The 16,512-nt window shown below is 44.3% G+C and overlaps 2 protein-coding genes across 5 annotated transcripts in view; one reads left to right on the top strand and one right to left on the bottom strand.

Moving 5' to 3' along the window:
* The window catches only part of DFFB (DNA fragmentation factor subunit beta), a 355,076-nt gene that overhangs the window by 167,163 nt on the left and 171,401 nt on the right, over nt 1-16,512 (bottom strand). For 2 of the 4 annotated variants that reach the window (XM_069610254.1, XM_069610257.1), the window contains exon 1: nt 5,016-5,283. The exons of 1 other annotated variant lie outside the window; for it this stretch is intronic. In XM_069610254.1, coding sequence (XP_069466355.1) covers nt 5,016-5,141 — 126 coding nt within the window. In that variant the 5' untranslated portion in view covers nt 5,142-5,283. Of the gene's footprint in view, nt 1-4,960; nt 5,284-16,512 lie in introns of those variants that run through there. One more of the 4 variants, XM_069610256.1, reaches the window with a different exon arrangement.
* On the top strand, nt 5,448-15,315 carry GBF1 (golgi brefeldin A resistant guanine nucleotide exchange factor 1). The gene has a single exon (XM_069610253.1). The coding sequence runs from the start codon at nt 5,691-5,693 to the stop codon at nt 11,280-11,282; it is 5,592 nt and encodes a 1,863-aa protein (XP_069466354.1). The 5' UTR covers nt 5,448-5,690; the 3' UTR covers nt 11,283-15,315.

Genomic DNA, 16,512 nt, shown 5'->3' with positions numbered 1-16,512 from the left:
AGACGCCACGTGCCCCGTAACTTCAGCAACGGGCGAGCCGAGACACACTGCCTTCTGAGAACCCAGCCCAGACCAGCCAGCAAGCGCCCCGCCTGCACAACATCCAGAGTATGCTCTCCCCAGACGTCCGGACAAGCAGTGCAGGGTCTTGAGACCCATAAGCAGTGGACACATCCTAGAAGGCATAGGGACCAGAAGCACCCGCAAGTAGAAAACTTGACTCTGAACAGGGAGAGGAACAGGCAAGACGGTAACCCACAACAATCATTCGGAGAGAACAGATCCCATGGCCAACTACTTGGACCGTGAGCTGGGTACCAAAGTCCTAACCATGCAAACCTGGACAGGAGGAGACAGGAACTGCAACTGATGGGCTCCTTCCGGAAGGAGCCCATTACCCAGGAAGCCGAACCCCACCGGTCCCATACACCTCTGAGAAGATAGAGACGAGGAGCCAGGGAAAACCGCCAGTCACTGCACTTGCACCAGAGGAAAATCACAGGACGTTGAAGCATGCCTGCGCCACAATGTAACAGCATGCTTGTCAGCCCACAAAAAGATCCGACTTATCAAAAGGAAGATACAGGACAGCCCAGAAGTCCAGCAGACCATGGCCCCCCCAGCCGACAGAGGAGCCACCAGGCTGGCGTCAAAAGGGCAGAGTACTGTCACAAAGCGGGGCAAAGCAATCCATCCCGGATAGCAGACATCAAAGGAAAACCCCCACCTGGTGTATTCCTACACTGGAAAAACCCACTGAAGTGACATCCCCCTCCACCGGCACCAGGGGCTCTGAGAACCCCTCTAAGCACAGACATGTACCACCATGTGCCATATCACTTCCCACAAGTCTGAGAGGAGGCGTGAAAGAAACACGTCAGCACCGGAGGACCTAGGCCCTAAAAGAAGAGACACTGGGAACCATCTGAATGGCCATTACTTCCATGATGCATTTTCTATAATTCCATGCCGGACAAGGGAAAAGAAAATTATCTCCTTTGACCTTCCCTCGTGCAGTTCAAAGGAAGAGGACAGGACAAGGAGTCTGCGTCCATAGCTAGCAGACCCAAACACACCACTAACTCGCTGCATTACTGAGAGGTGGCTTGAGCCCTGTATCCAGTAGCTGGTAGCCCCAAGCTCTAAATCATTCCAATGCGTCGGTCTAGGAAGGATGAAGAGCTGAGTCAGCACCGCAGAGACTCGAACCCAAAGTGTAGACTATGCCAGGCCGGTACCCTTCCAGCTGCTTGCAGACACGTCCAAATCCTCGCCGTTTTCACAGGCTGCACGCAAAGAATGCAGCCAACATCCGGTGCATCCTGGGCTGTGTGTGTCTGAGGAGCGGGTGGTATGTGACATGCCTGCGACAGAACAGCGCCCCCGTACTTTCAAAGACTCTCTGCCACTGTCACCCCACGACAAGAAGCAGAGAAGCCTCACAACAAAAAGGGAAGGCTAGGCCATACTGCCAAGTGCTTGCCATTATTTCCAATAAAGATGTGTAGACAGAGCACGAGGAAACAGCATGTTGAAGGAGTCAAGATGGCCATACCAGCAGGAGAGGGGAAAAATATCAAGCACAGTCCTCCCCTCTCCTTACCTTCCCCCCAGAGAATGCAGCTAACATCCAGTGCATCCTGTGCTGTGTGTGTCTGAGGAGTGGGTGGTATGTGACATGCCTGCGACAGAACAGCGCCCCCGCACTTTCAAAGACTCTCTGCCACAGTCACCCCATGACAAGAAGCAGAGGCGCCACACAACAAAAGGGAAGGCTAGCCCATACTGCCAAGTGCTTGCCATCATTTCCAATAAAGATGTGTACACAGAGCACGAGGAAAAGGCCTGTTGAATCAAGATGGCCAAAACAGGAGGAGAGGGGAAAAACATCAAGCCCATTCCTCCCCTCTCCTTACCTTCCCCCGGGCCATGCAGGACCCGGGACACAATGCTCACGCTGCGGTCCGGAGCCCAGCAAAGAACCGAGCGAGGCAATCCCGCTCAACTGTGACCCCAAGCCCCGCAGGTGGCCCAGGAGCAGCGCCGCACCTGAGGGAGCCGAGGGCCCCGCCACACAGCCCCCCCAGGTGGCCAGCAATCGGTGCTCCCCAGTGCCCTGCACCGGGAAGAAAAAGTCCAACCTGCCAGAGGCAGGAAAAATTAAACTAAGTGAAGTGGATGTGGGGGAGGAGTTATAGGAATTTAAAGAAATAGAAGAAGGTCCTGTGTCAGAGGCAGGGGCCTCATGAAGTAAGTACTGGGACGAGGAAGAGTGGACGTGGAGCTAATGAGTGTTTGATAGTGTTCAACACTGGATAATATGAGGAGAAATGGCATTAGTCTTCATTTGCCGAGATGAACATAGGGCAGCCCTGGATTGTTCCATTAGACCAAAGGCATGTAAGGAATTCAATGGGAGGATACCCAATGAGAATTTAACAACTACGTTTCTCTCTCCTGTATTAAATACCTGTACATGGAAAAGAAACTCCTTAATTTCACTGAACTTCAGACCGGATTTTGGGCTTGTCATGAATTCAAGAACTACCTTAAAATGAAACAAATTGAAAATAACATGCCCTGGAATCAGAATATGTTTCAGAGTTGCTACTTCAGACTACTCAAAACAAAAGAGATTAGAGCAAGTCATTTTCACTTCTATTAAAATGTACTCAAGCCTCTGCTTTAACAACTAAGTCCCATCAAGAATTACTTTGGGAGAGAAAGCCAAGTATAGAACGGAATACTAAACAATAGTTTCACTTGTGCGGGAGATGCTTTAAAGACTGTTCAAGGTAAATGCCAAAGAAAATCTGGATTACTGGGCATATGAAGGTATTGGCTACAAAGGTACACTAGAACATGTGATATTTAACTGCCCTCAGTTACAAACCTAGAGATCTGATTGTATACTTAGAATTCTGAATCTTGAAACCAAAGACTTCCTTAAAGTCGTTCTGATCAAAACTCTTAACAGGTACCGTCAGTCACACTTAATTCAATTGGACTTTTAGACAATTATTTAGCTATCCCCCTAAAAGGAATGACTAACGATTGGAAAGAAAAAGAGCCCCCATCTTTCAAATCATGGTGGATTGCCCTTTGCATCATGCACAAACTACCCTATAGATTGGGGTGGAAATGAGAAAAAAAAAATTGTTGGGGGATCCCACAAGGGTCGGGGTGGGGTATCCGACAAACATTGCATAAATAAATGATCCAGGTCCATGTATCTGACAAACATTGCATAAATAAACCGGGTCGTGGCTGAGGAATGTAACTTCCTCTTGTGACCTTTTGCATGGGATCACCAGAGGAAGTTACAGTTGGCTCATGTGCGCTTTTTTTCTTTTTCTCCTCCCCAGCGCACAGCAGGTGTTTGGGGTGGCCGACTCTGGCCATGGGATCCAGCTACACATCTGGTGCCGGATCTCGGATCCGGTGAGACCCGCCCCAATCACCAGCACGGCTTATAGACACAAAATCGCTCCAACACTTCAACAAAACTAAATCTCCACTAAAATCTTTCCCCAATAAGGTGACAACATATCTAATCACTATGTTTGAACACTCAGAAGTATGAAAACCCCCATGAATCCATGCTTATTATTTAAGTTGCATAAACCCTGTGTCTTTGTGCCATAAATTACGCCTCACTCTCACATCCCTTTATTTTTGCACCAAATATAACTGCTGAGTATCCAGGAACCGACAATCGTTACCGAGAATGCCAATTAGCTTAGCCAGGCAAAGTAACTAACCACACCCTAAGCCACTTCACTCCTTTACTCTCCATATCTTCATCAACTTTAACAGACCCCTTTCTCTCCGAAAATCTACATCTATCATAAGGAATATTAGTCAACCTTACAAACAAGTGACAACAGTTTCTCCTAGAGGCAGATATTGGATGGAACCATTTAACACCATAGGTGAAAATATCTTTCAATAATGTGGCACTATTGAACTGGACTTGTATCTTGCTTTCATGATTTGGGTTAATGACAGTTTGGCATGTACACCTAAATAATACGTGTCTGTGTACATATAAGAATTACTCCCTGCGCGTGTTTATAACTCTTGTTCAATAAAAAAGAAAAAAAGAAAAACAAACTGCCAGCTCAGGCAGAAGGACAAACACTTTGTTGAAAGAGAAACTGGTTGTGGTAAATTATTTGTGGGAGTGTTTTATGCACGTTACACCCAAAGATACACCCACAACAGTAAAAATCTGTGGTTCGAACCTTGACCTATTGGATTTGCATGACAATGGCCAGTTGTTGAAATAACTGCTCTCCCAAAAGCTCAGGGCATGGCAGAAGGGTGAGGAATACCAATTGTCAAAGAAGCCCAGTCTGGAAGACCACATCCATTAAGCCTCAATATTGACTATATTGACCAGAGGTGATGGGAGTAGGGCACAACTCTAGAGCACAGGTTGCCGCCCCCTGCCCCAAATGGATCTATTAGGTTGCCTCGATTGTTGTTTTTTTTCCGCGCTGAAAGGCACTTTGCCAAAATAAAGTCGCCGATTTCTCCACCTTTTTTTAATCACAAAAAGCAGGGGATACCCCCGCACCCTCTCCCCCTTGCAACCCCAACGCCCCCTTAGATACCATACCCAAACTTAACACAAATAGCGTTGCTGTAAAAAAAAAAGGTGGTAACAAATTCTACAAAGGCGAGGAATATCGTGTTTACTTATTCCAATCACCAGCAATGTTAACGCTTATTAAGCGGACTGTCTCTTAATCACAAATTAACTTTTTCATAGATAGCTCATGTAGTGCCTTATAACTAAATGCTTTTATATTTATATTGTTCAATCTTCCGTTCATCTCTAGATTCCTGGGCCACGCTGTAATCCGTTCTGCAATTACTCATTTCTTAAATGCTATAATATCATAAAATGGTTTGAACAAAAATTCTTTACTCCAATCAAACGAAAAACACAACGTACACTCTTACTGCTTCATCATCTCGTTCTATATTAGTCGTGATTTAAAGGGACAGACCTGCAACTTTTTGCATGCCTTTTGGTTCAGCTCTGCTAGACTTCGACCTGCCAGGCCATACTTCTGCGGCTGCTCTAAAGCTCTGACCTTGAATATTTTCGGCCGCTTGAACATGGTAAAGAACATGACTCTAAGGGGCAAAGGTATCCTGGGGTGTGGAGACCTGCTATTTCGTCGACTCCAGGGTGGGAAGTTGTTAGATCGCTTCCGTGTTGATTTGTTCTGGCAGAGCCTGTTTTCTGCACTAGTGTGACGTGTAAACAACTATAGCGCTCAATATTTGGTTTGAAATGGAGCGACCACGTCCTCGATCGCCGCCATGTCAGGTGTGGGTACGGCCATCTGTGTATTATGAAGGGTTCCTGGAGTTCCGCCCCTTTATGTCTTTCTGCCCGCTCTGTACAATAGTCTGTCGTCTCTTTACTTTACAGCTGCTCGTTAGTCTTTCTTCTGTTTCCAGCCAGCTGTCTTGCTCCATGGAGTGAGCCGGCGAGAGACGCCTTTCCTGGTCCTGTTAACTCGCCTGCGGTGGGATCCCAGCCGCCACCAACAGAACGGAACACCTACTGTCGGCTGGGGGTAAATGAGCTTTCCTCGCCCTCCTCAGAGCAATACGCTGTCATAGGCCGCCATCTTGGATTGCGGCGTCATCACAGCAGTGACAGGGGTGCCAACATGGTCGATAGAAATATTTATATTGTTCAGGGAGAAATCGGCTACGTGGTTGGTGCCATTAAACGCAATGCCAGATGGAGTACTCACACCCCTTTGGACGAAGAACAAGATCCATTGCTACACAGCTTCAGCCAGTTGAAAGACGTTTTGAATAATATAACAGAACTCTCCAAAATTGAGCCCAACGTTTTTCTGCGTCCCTTTCTGGAGGTTATTCGTTCCGAGGACACCACAGGTCCCATCACTGGGCTGGCACTAACATCTGTGAACAAATTTTTATCCTGTGCACTAATAGACCCTTACCATGATGGCACTGCAGAGGGTATTGAGAACATGGCAGATGCAGTCACTCATGCCCGCTTCGTTGGCACAGACCCAACCAGCGACGAAGTTGTCCTGATGAAAATCCTCCAGGTATTACGGACACTGCTGCTCACCCCAGTAGGCGCACACCTTACAAATGAGTCTGTGTGTGAGATCATGCAGTCTTGTTTTCGAATATGCTTTGAAATGAGGCTCAGTGAATTATTGAGAAAATCTGCAGAACACACTCTTGTCGACATGGTCCAGCTCCTCTTTTCAAGGTTACCTCAATTTAAAGAAGAAGCTAAAAGCTATGTGGGAGCCAACATTAAAAAACTGAAAATGAGAGCCGGAGGAATGACTGATTCTTCGAAATGGAAGAAGCAGAAGAGATCGCCAAGAACATTGCGCCATGCAACTAAAGCTTCCTCTGGGGTAGAGATACCTTTGCAACAGACCATCACCAATGGAACTTCTCAAAACTCAAATTTTTCAAGTGGGGTTCCTTTTATTGATGCTCTCTCTCCTGGGACCACTTCTCCAATTTCTGCTGAATGCTCAGAAACCACATCTTCCACTGTCAGTCCCATTACAGACAGTGGCGTGGAACTATCGTCTCAATCCGCCTCAAAGGAAGATTTAAGCGACATGGAGTTTGCAGGCTCGTTTGGAATTAACCCTGTTATTTCACCATCAACAGAGTTTGGAGTTGGCGATCAACTAAACCAAATAGAACTGCAGAATGAAATACTTGGAAGAGAAAAGGAACAGTCTGCTTCAGTAGAGTCCATTCCAGAAGTCTTGGAAGACAATTCCTCCATGACAGAAGATTCATCCTCTGTTCATGACATGGATTATGTAAACCCGAGAGGTGTGAGGTTTACTCAGTCCAGCCAAAAAGGAGCTGCTCTTGTACCTTATGGATTGCCATGTATCCGTGAGCTATTCCGTTTTCTGATTTCTCTCACTAATCCTCACGACCGGCACAACTCTGAAGTGATGATCCACATGGGTTTGAAGCTCCTCACGGTGGCAATGGAATCCGCTACTCTTTCAAATTATGTTTCTCTTCTGGGGCTGATTAAAGATGAACTCTGTCGGCACCTTTTCCAGCTTCTGAGTGTTGAGAGATTGAATATATATGCAGCTTCCCTGCGTGCATGCTTTCTTCTCTTCGAAAGTATGAGAGAACATCTTAAGTTTCAACTTGAGATGTATGTGAAGAAGCTGATGGACATAATCACTGTGGAGAATCCCAAGATGCCATATGAGATGAAGGAAATGGCTTTGGATGCCATTGTCCAGCTCTGGAGAATCCCAAGCTTTGTTTCAGAGCTCTACATAAATTATGACTGTGACTACTACTGTGCCAGCCTTTTCGAAGACCTCACAAAGCTGCTTTCTAAGAATGCCTTCCCTGTTTCAGGACAGTTGTATACCACTCATCTGCTGTCACTCGAAGCCCTGCTTACTGTTATCGATAGCACAGAAGCCCATTGTCAAGCCAAGGTTTTGAGCAATACCTTGCAACAGGAAAAAGAGTCCTCAAAGCTGAGAATGGATGGTTCTGACATGAATGAATCTAGCAACAGCAGTGAAAGATCATTGATGGAAGGAAATCCACCTTGTGTCAACTTGGAACAATCGGGTAATCAGCCCCCCTCCAGCGGACTCCTCATGGCTGACAAGATGAAGTTTGGGTGCCAGGATGTAGGGGAAGTAAACGATTCAGCTGAAAAGAGTGTGCCAAAAAAACCACCACGCTTCTTGAGCATTTTACCAACCACGCAGGAACTGAACAATATTAAAAATAAAAAGAAACTCATTATTACAGGCACAGAACAGTTTAACCAGAAGCCAAAGAAAGGCATCCAGTTCCTACAGGAGAAGAACCTATTGACAACTCCAATAGACAATAATGAGGTGGCCCAGTGGCTTCGTGAAAACCCTCGACTTGACAAGAAAATGATTGGCGAGTTTATCAGTGATCGTAAGAACATGGATTTGTTAGACAGTTTTGTAGGGACATTCAGTTTCCAAGGGCTGAGGATTGATGAAGCATTGCGACTTTACCTTGAAGCTTTCCGGCTACCTGGAGAGGCACCTGTGATTCACAGGTTACTGGAGGTTTTCACAGAAAAGTGGCAGGAAATTAATGGAACTCCATTTGCACACAATGATGCAGGCTTTGCCCTAGCATATGCAGTCATTATGCTAAACACAGACCAGCACAATCACAATGTCCGCAGACAGAGTGTGCCAATGACTTTGGAAGAGTTTCGGAAAAATTTGAAGGGGGTGAATGGTGGCAATGACTTTGATCAGGACATGCTGGAGGATATTTACCATGCAATCAAAAATGATGAGATAGTAATGCCTGAAGAGCAGACTGGCCTGGTGAAAGAGAATTACATGTGGAATGTGCTGTTGCATCGTGGGGCAACACCCGAAGGTGTGTTCTTGCATGTGGTACCTGGAAGTTATGATCACGACTTGTTCACCATGATCTGGGGTCCCACCATTGCTGCCCTATCATATGTTTTTGACAAGAGCATGGATGAAACAATCATTCAAAAATCCATATCTGGCTTCAGAAAATGTGCAATGATTTCTGCTCACTATGGATTAAGTGATGTGTTTGACAACCTCATAATTTCACTCTGCAAATTCACTGCTCTCAATAGTGAATCTGTGGAGAACTTGCCCGCAGATTTTGGGGGCAACCCCAAAGCTCAGATTGCAGCAAAGACAGTATTTCATCTGGCTCATCGGCATGGGGATATTTTGCGAGAGGGTTGGAAAAACATCATAGACTCTATGCTGCAGTTGTTCCGAGCTGCGTTGCTGCCAAAGGCCATGGTGGAGGTAGAAGACTTTGTTGACCCCAATGGGAAAATTTCTCTACAGCGTGAGGAAATGCCTGCAAATTGTGGCGAATCAACTGTGCTGAGCTTTGTTAGCTGGTTGACCCTCAGTGCCACAGAACAGTCCAGTGTGAAGGGGCCATCTGCTGAGAACCAGGAAGCAAAGAAATGGGCATTGGACTGCATAAAATTATGTGACCCCGAAAAATTGGTCACAGAAAGCAAATTCCTTCAACTCGAGTCCATGCAGGAGCTCATGAAGGCTCTGATCTCAGTTACTCCTGATGAAGAAACATACGATGAAGAAGATGCAGCCTTTTGTCTTGAGATGCTACTGCGTATTGTTCTTGAGAACAGGGACAGAGTGGCTTGTGTCTGGCAAACGGTTCGTGATCATCTCTACCGATTGTGTGCCCATGCAACAGAGTTTTGTTTCTTAGTGGATAGGGCAGTAGTAGGTCTACTACGGCTGGCCATCCGCTTATTGCGACGGGAGGAGATCAGTTCACAGGTGCTCCTCTCGCTAAGGATTCTATTGGTAATGAAACCCACTGTTTTGTGCAGAGTGAGTCGCCAGGTTGCTTTTGGCTTGCATGAATTATTGAAGACCAATGCTGCTAACATTCATACTAGTGATGACTGGTACACACTCTTCTCCCTGCTGGAGTGCATTGGAGCTGGGGTGAAGCCACCTCCAGCGCTGCAAGCAGCTAGGGCTGATAATGATGCTGGGGCACAGTCTGATAGTGAGCTCTCCTCTTACCACACAAGTGATGTGAGTGTGGATCGTGGGTACACCTCTGATTCAGAAGTATACACTGATCACAGCAAACAATCAAAGATGCACCGTTCAGTGACTGATGTGGATATTATGAACAGCGGATGGTTGGTGGTGGGAAAAGAAGACATAGACATCTCAAAACACTCAATTCTGCTAACCAGATCAAGTGCTTCTCCGCAAGTGAACCAGTATAGTCTTACCATTGGTCTGGACCTGGGACCACATGATACCAAATCTCTCATGAAGAGCATGGAGTCTCTTTCTTTCATTGTGCGGGATGCTGCTCATGTTACGCCAGAGAATTTTGAACTTTGCGTAAAAACAATACGTGTCTTTGTTGAGGCAAGTTTGAATGGAGGAAACAAGACGCAGGAGAAAAAGCTGAAGAGCAACAAATATGATACCAAGTCCTATCGCTTCAAGAAGAAATCAAAAGAGAAGGAAATTGCAGTGAGGCGGTCACAAACATCCAACCAGCGCCATTCCCGTTCTCACAGTGATGATGAGGAGGATGAGACTGTACCTGCTATCTATCACACAGTGTCTTTACAGTTACTTGACTTGATGCACACGCTCCACACAAGAGCAGCTACAATCTACAGCTCTTGGGCGGAGGAGCAGCATCATCTGAATACAGCAACAAAGAAGATCGAGGCTGACTCTAAAACACTGTGGTCTAACTGCTGGTGTCCAATACTGCAAGGTATTGCATGGCTGTGCTGCGATGTACGACGTCAGGTAAGAATGCAGGCACTAACATACCTGCAGAGAGCACTTTTGGTACATGACCTTCAAACCCTGGATGCTCTGGAGTGGGAGTCCTGTTTCAATAAGGTGATGTTTCCCTTGCTGACCAAACTGTTAGAAAATATCAGCCCAGCCGACGAGGGAGGGATGGAGGAAACCAGAATGAGAGCCTCAACACTACTTTCCAAGGTATTTCTGCAGCATCTATCCCCTTTACTCTCATTAGCTACGTTTGCAGCTCTGTGGCTTACTATCCTAGACTTCATGGACAAGTATATGCACGCAGGATCCAGTGATTTACTGTTAGAAGCCATTCCAGAATCACTCAAGAACATGCTGCTTGTGATGGACACATCTGGAATATTCCACAGTTCGGATTCCAAAACTGGTTACTCAGATCTATGGGAGATTACCTGGGAGAGAATAGATTGTTTCCTGCCCCGACTTCGGGAAGAGCTTTTTAAGCAGAGGGTAATCAAAGAACCAGCAGTCAGCATTACCGAATCCTATTCACAGATGCAAAGCGCCCCTGCCCTTCCAACTCCTCTTCCAATTGAGCCAAGGTCTAACTCCCAGCAGGCTGCCTTAGAACGATCCGGCGAGCTGAATACGAATGAGGCTGAGAAGCCTTCAGTTCCAGAAGTTTCTTCCATTAGTTCTTCAGTACCTGTTTCTGGTTGCACGTCTGCAAGAATAAGCCCTGTCACAGAGATTCCACCTCTAAAAACACAGTCCCCACTTATCCTTCAACCACTTGCTTCCCCACAGTTGGTTGGGGTCTCACCCATGTCTCTGCCTATCATCCTCAATCCTGCACTTATTGAGTCAAGCTCCCCTGTACTTCTCCTATCTTCTTCCAGACCGGTGGACCCATCATCATCCTCTGATCTCAACTAGAATTGAACCAAAGGGACTAAACTGGGAATTCACTAGTGATAGACATTTATGCGAGGTGCTAGCTAGAAAGTACCATTCAATTACATTTACTTTTCTTAAAGATTGATTCATTTTCCAAAAAGCCAAAATGATGTATGTCGGTGTACCTTATATATCTGTCAAGAAAACTGATTATAGTTGTCCTACCCTCCTCAGGCCTTTAACCCCAAATGGCAATGAAAAGTACATTTAATGGTGGATTTCACCTCAATAAAGCTAAGTGTTGTGACATCAGCTTTTTAGCCTTGCATGTCTTTAAGGGATTGGTTAAAAAAAAAAAAAAGTAATATGCTGTATGCAATGCATATTTTTCGATGGAACTGGACATTGTTTTTCTTGGTACTACACATAGGTGTTGCTGGGTGGAGAGTGGTGAGTCCCCACTGTTTGCCCCATTGCTCATCGTTCTACTCCCCAGTTTTCATGTCTTGCCAAAAGTAATGAGAATCCATATTCAGAAGCTGCACGCTCCTACAGCTGGCTGCCAAACATTAATTGGTGAAAAGTCTGCATCAGAGACTAAATGGGCAGGTCTGTTGAGTAAACGGAGAGCAGGCACTTTAGATGATTGGGATCTCTGTGATTCAATTCCTTTGCTAATGCAGTTGAAATATGGCAGTGTAGCCCACCTGACCAAGTTTGTCTACTCTTATGAAATGGTTTTTATTTGGTAATTCGGGAGAATCCATTAAATGTAGCATTTAGGTCGTTTTTTGCCATGCTTGTATTTCACATAGTACCTCCATGGAGCACAGACATTTGTTGATTTATGTAGTTTGTCAGATTGCCTTATAATCGTTTAGCAGATGTTCATTAACTTTTGTGCATGTTGCCCTTTTTAGACAGAATCCTACGCATTCTGCTTTTAATGTTTATAAATATGTCTTCCTTATTGTAGGTCCATTTATCATCTGATGTGTGTGTCAGCTGTTTTAAAAACGTATTGCTAATTTAGATCTTAAAAGATAACCAAGTGCAAAGCATACAATAGCAGGATATGTGGTCTACTAGTTAAATTACTGACTGAGAGTCCTGGGGTAAAATTACACCTTCCCCACTTGACCAAATGGTGAGATCCTTTGCATATCAGTTTACTTGACTGGTATTTAATTACTAGGGTCCTACTCAAAGAGGGTCATTCATGTATTGTTTTGTAGGTTATGGTTTTGCTCTATACATTAGACTAATGGTCCCCGTTTGTAGAGTGTACACCACTAGCTAACTTCCTTTGTCTCATGGCAAAACCACTTGTACATTTAATATACCCCTAAAAAGTGAAAACAATTAGGTATTAACGTTTTTAATGGATACATGGATTCCTAATACACATATCCTTTTACATGGACACATTCTCTAATTGTTGCTGTCTGCCTTTATTGGACAGTGACCACGCTCTTTTGCCCTTAGAACGCCTCCCTCCATCTACACTGTCAGAATGCTTTCTACAGACACTCCTGATGCTAGGCCTTTGGACTTGCTCATTGATGGATAAAATATCTCCAAAAAAAGCTAAAAACAAACAGCAATACATTGCAACCTATTTTCAATGTAATGTAGTGTTTTCTCAGTTTATCTACCTCATTTTAGCATGCTTCCATGGGGACACTGTCCTCTCTTACATAATATCTAATTCCCTGAGACAATATTATGCTACTGATGGGTTTGGCATATAGTTGTAATACGTGCTTATTCTATGTTGTATTGGCTTCTCTTTTGGCAATATGTTGCTTACAGTTTTTGCAAGCTGCATGTTTTGTTTTTTGTAACTACGTGTCCCAAAAATGTGCTTCTTTGAATCTGTCTCTGAAAGCTTGGCTCAGAGCAGATGCTGTTAGTGCTAGGAGCTTCTGGAAGCTGAGTGACCATATTGCCAACAAGATGCATAGCTTAACCAAAGGATAACAAAACTCCAAACTAGCATGTAAAGGGATGAGACCCAGTGACAGCTTTCAACTGAGCTCTGACCATTCTGCATGACCACGTAATCCTTGAAACAGCGAAAAATAAAGTAGGAGTGAATCAAACTGAAAGTAAAACGCATTGCCATGTTCTTCCATTTAATTTGAAGGACCCTAATATGAGAAAAATCTCTGGTGGTTTCTGGGGAGTGGGTTAAGGGAGTCTCAGGAGGATAGCTTGGGGGCAACACGCTTACCTTGGAGGCAAGACGACGCAGAGCAACACAGGTTCGATCCCAGGGTCTGCGCTTAGAAACATCTGGGTATTAAGCGCATTATAAATAACCCATTACAATTACAAGATCAATTCTTACTTTAACAGACATGAAAGTAATTTCAAAAGTTTCACCTAATATCAAGTAAAAAAAAAATATTTGAAATCTCTGTGGCCTCAAAACGAAAACATTGTCAGTTACAGCCTCAGCAATAATCTCCTTGTGTCTACTCAGTAATTAATTTGTACAAGAAAACACATCAAAAGTGGTAAATATAGCATGAATAGTTGCATAAAGTGCTGCTTCAGGTGCTTTTCTCCATGTCGTAGATGTTAGCTGCACATGCTAACTGCATCAAGGTGCTTCCCCAAACAATTACCAGAGAAGATCAGACAAACGCAAGGAATCTTCAGAAGTTGGGGTTTTTAAAAACAGTTAAGGTTACAATTACCATTGCCAATAACAACTAGGTCATTATGATCAATAATAATTTTCCAAAAATCAATTTAATTCATATATGTCCTGAAATTCTGACACTAGGGTTCCAGTGCACCCTTAACTCTCCTCAAGCATGTATTGTGCCAGTGCATAAAGGTGGTTTACCCTGTAACCGGAAACTGCATGCATCTTTTCACACAAGGGCGGCATAGGCAATACTTCCTATATTAAGACTTGCCCCCCTACATTTGTATTTTAGTTTTGTGTATAAATAAATGTAAACGCCATGAACATTTTCCTTAATGCATCATGACAAAATAGGGTAATTTCCCAAAACCTCATCTTTATAAATTCAGTAGATCTAATAATGTGGGTGAAAAACTAGACTAGCTGAACTCTAATGATACAATGTTTTGCCAATGGGATTGGTAAAGTTATCAGGGGTTGCATAATGTCATCAGGGAAGATATGTTTGTGGCTTGCTGGAGGCATTTAGTATGTAACGTCATTGCTGATGGGAGCAATTGCAGGATTCATAGTTTATATGGTCACATAACTATGTCATCAGTGGCATTGCTGATATTTATTAATGTGATTTCATAACGTATAATACTCGGTTTATCACTATTGCTTGCTTTTATGTGTTCATTCATCCTGTCATTAGAAATGTTTTACGTGGGACATCATGTAAGGGGTTAGTTTCAGCATATGCTTGATGGGAGAGCTAAGGTTTTACTTGCATGTTAAGATCAACCATTCCTATTATTTTTTTGTGATAAGAGATCCTAGTACTGACATTGTCATTTGTAACACTGATTGGACCCGTAACTCTTGGAAAACAATTGTTTAAATTAATTTCCTAATTTTCTTGGTGTAGTTTGATTGCGGTTCCTGTGCAGAATTGTGCTTTATGACACTGTGAGTGCAAGTGTGCTTATTGGTCTTTTCAGAGTTATGGTTATATATGTGAAGTCCAGCCACAAAGCCTGTACTATATGTCATTGTAAACAGTTTAACTCCATAAAATAATTGTTATTCTAATATTAATTTGTTTTGCACAGACCTTGTTAACCTGGCTGCTGCTGTTTAACAAAGTTCTTAATAGCATTAGTTGCACCACTTTAATGGTATTCAACTTTTTTATTTTGGAAGGATGAAATTCTGAGTCACCCATGCTTGGATTCAAAGTTCTTGCCTGTAAAATGAATGCATATCTCCACTGCAAGCACTTATCTCGCTGACCTATCTGACAGATTAATGTATTTTTTGGTAAAGAAGGTTTTATGTGAGAGTTTGACTTTGGAATCCTAATTAAATGCAATCACCATTTTCTCTGTTTGTCTTTCACCATGCAGAGTTAATGGTGTTCCTGCAATAATCATCCAGGGTACATTCTATGGCTTATTGCAAGTTGTTTCTATAAAAATAATACCAGAACTTATTTTTTATGTTACACTTGTCATAGCATTTGTTGCCATTTCATAACACTGTAAATAATGGAATGTACGGTTTCCCAATTTAAAAGTGTGAATTTGCTCCACCTCAGAATGCTGAAAAGCCTTTGTCGGCTATCCTAAGATTTGAACCTGAGACCTGCAGATTGAATGCAGAACTCAGTTTAGTGTTTATTGATCTGCCTTGTCTCCTATTCTCTTCAATATCTACATCTGGACTCTTGTGTGTCTCATCCGCTCCTTCAGCATCAGGTGCTACTCATATGCCGACGACACACTGATCCAGCTAGATCGGGATCAGGCTGAGGTGTCGTCGTGCCTGTTGCGGTGCCTGACTGCCGTGGGGGCTTGGATGAACCACAATTGGCTGAAGTTGAATGGAGACAAAACCGAGGTGCTGGTGGTGGGCTCTCCCCCTGACCTTTTACTCTGGGTGTCCTCTTTTTGCCTCCCTCTCTTGGTTCCCTTCCGATCCCTACTGAGAAGGTGAAGAATTTAGGTGTTGTGATGTCCGCGTCTCTGTTGATGGACTCGCGGCTGGCGGCAGTTTGCCAGTCTGGCCACTTTTCAATTTCAAAAAGGTTTTGCCATTTAGCCCTTCTCACTTTCGTCCGCCGGTAGTGGCAGCCTTAGCGCTGAACTGGCTGGACTACTGTAACTCTTTATATCTGGCCCAACCTAAGCCGCTTATTCCAGCGGCTTCAGCGCTAGCAGAACATGGCTGCCCGGGTGGCAACTGGCTCCTCTTATGGAGCTCACATTTCTCCGGTTTTGCGTTCACTCCATTGGCTGCCTGTCAAAGACTGCATTGCATTCAAGGCCCTCTGCTTGGTGCACCGCGCCCTGCATAACCAAGGGCCAGAATATCTTTGTGATAAGTTCACTTGTTACTGCCTGACACGACCATTAAGATCGGCAGCTGCTTGTAGTCCCATCCTTCCGGCGCACTCACAGTGGAAGTCGGGCTTTTTCAGTGGCTTCAGCACAGCTATAGAACAGTCTCCCGCTGGCCATGAAAACTCTCTCTAATCATTTGGTTTTTAGAAAAGTGCTGAAGATGTATCTGTTTGGTTAACCTCTGTTGTGACTTGCCTCCTCCTCTATCCAGCGCCATGATGCCCTCGGT

Source organism: Ambystoma mexicanum, chromosome 8, assembly GCF_040938575.1.
Source record: "Ambystoma mexicanum isolate Mex_15411 chromosome 8, UKY_AmexF1_1, whole genome shotgun sequence".
NCBI classification, from domain to species: domain Eukaryota; kingdom Metazoa; phylum Chordata; class Amphibia; order Caudata; family Ambystomatidae; genus Ambystoma; species Ambystoma mexicanum.
Note: the sequence above shows the minus strand (reverse complement) of the source record. Positions and strands in the feature narration are given on the sequence as shown.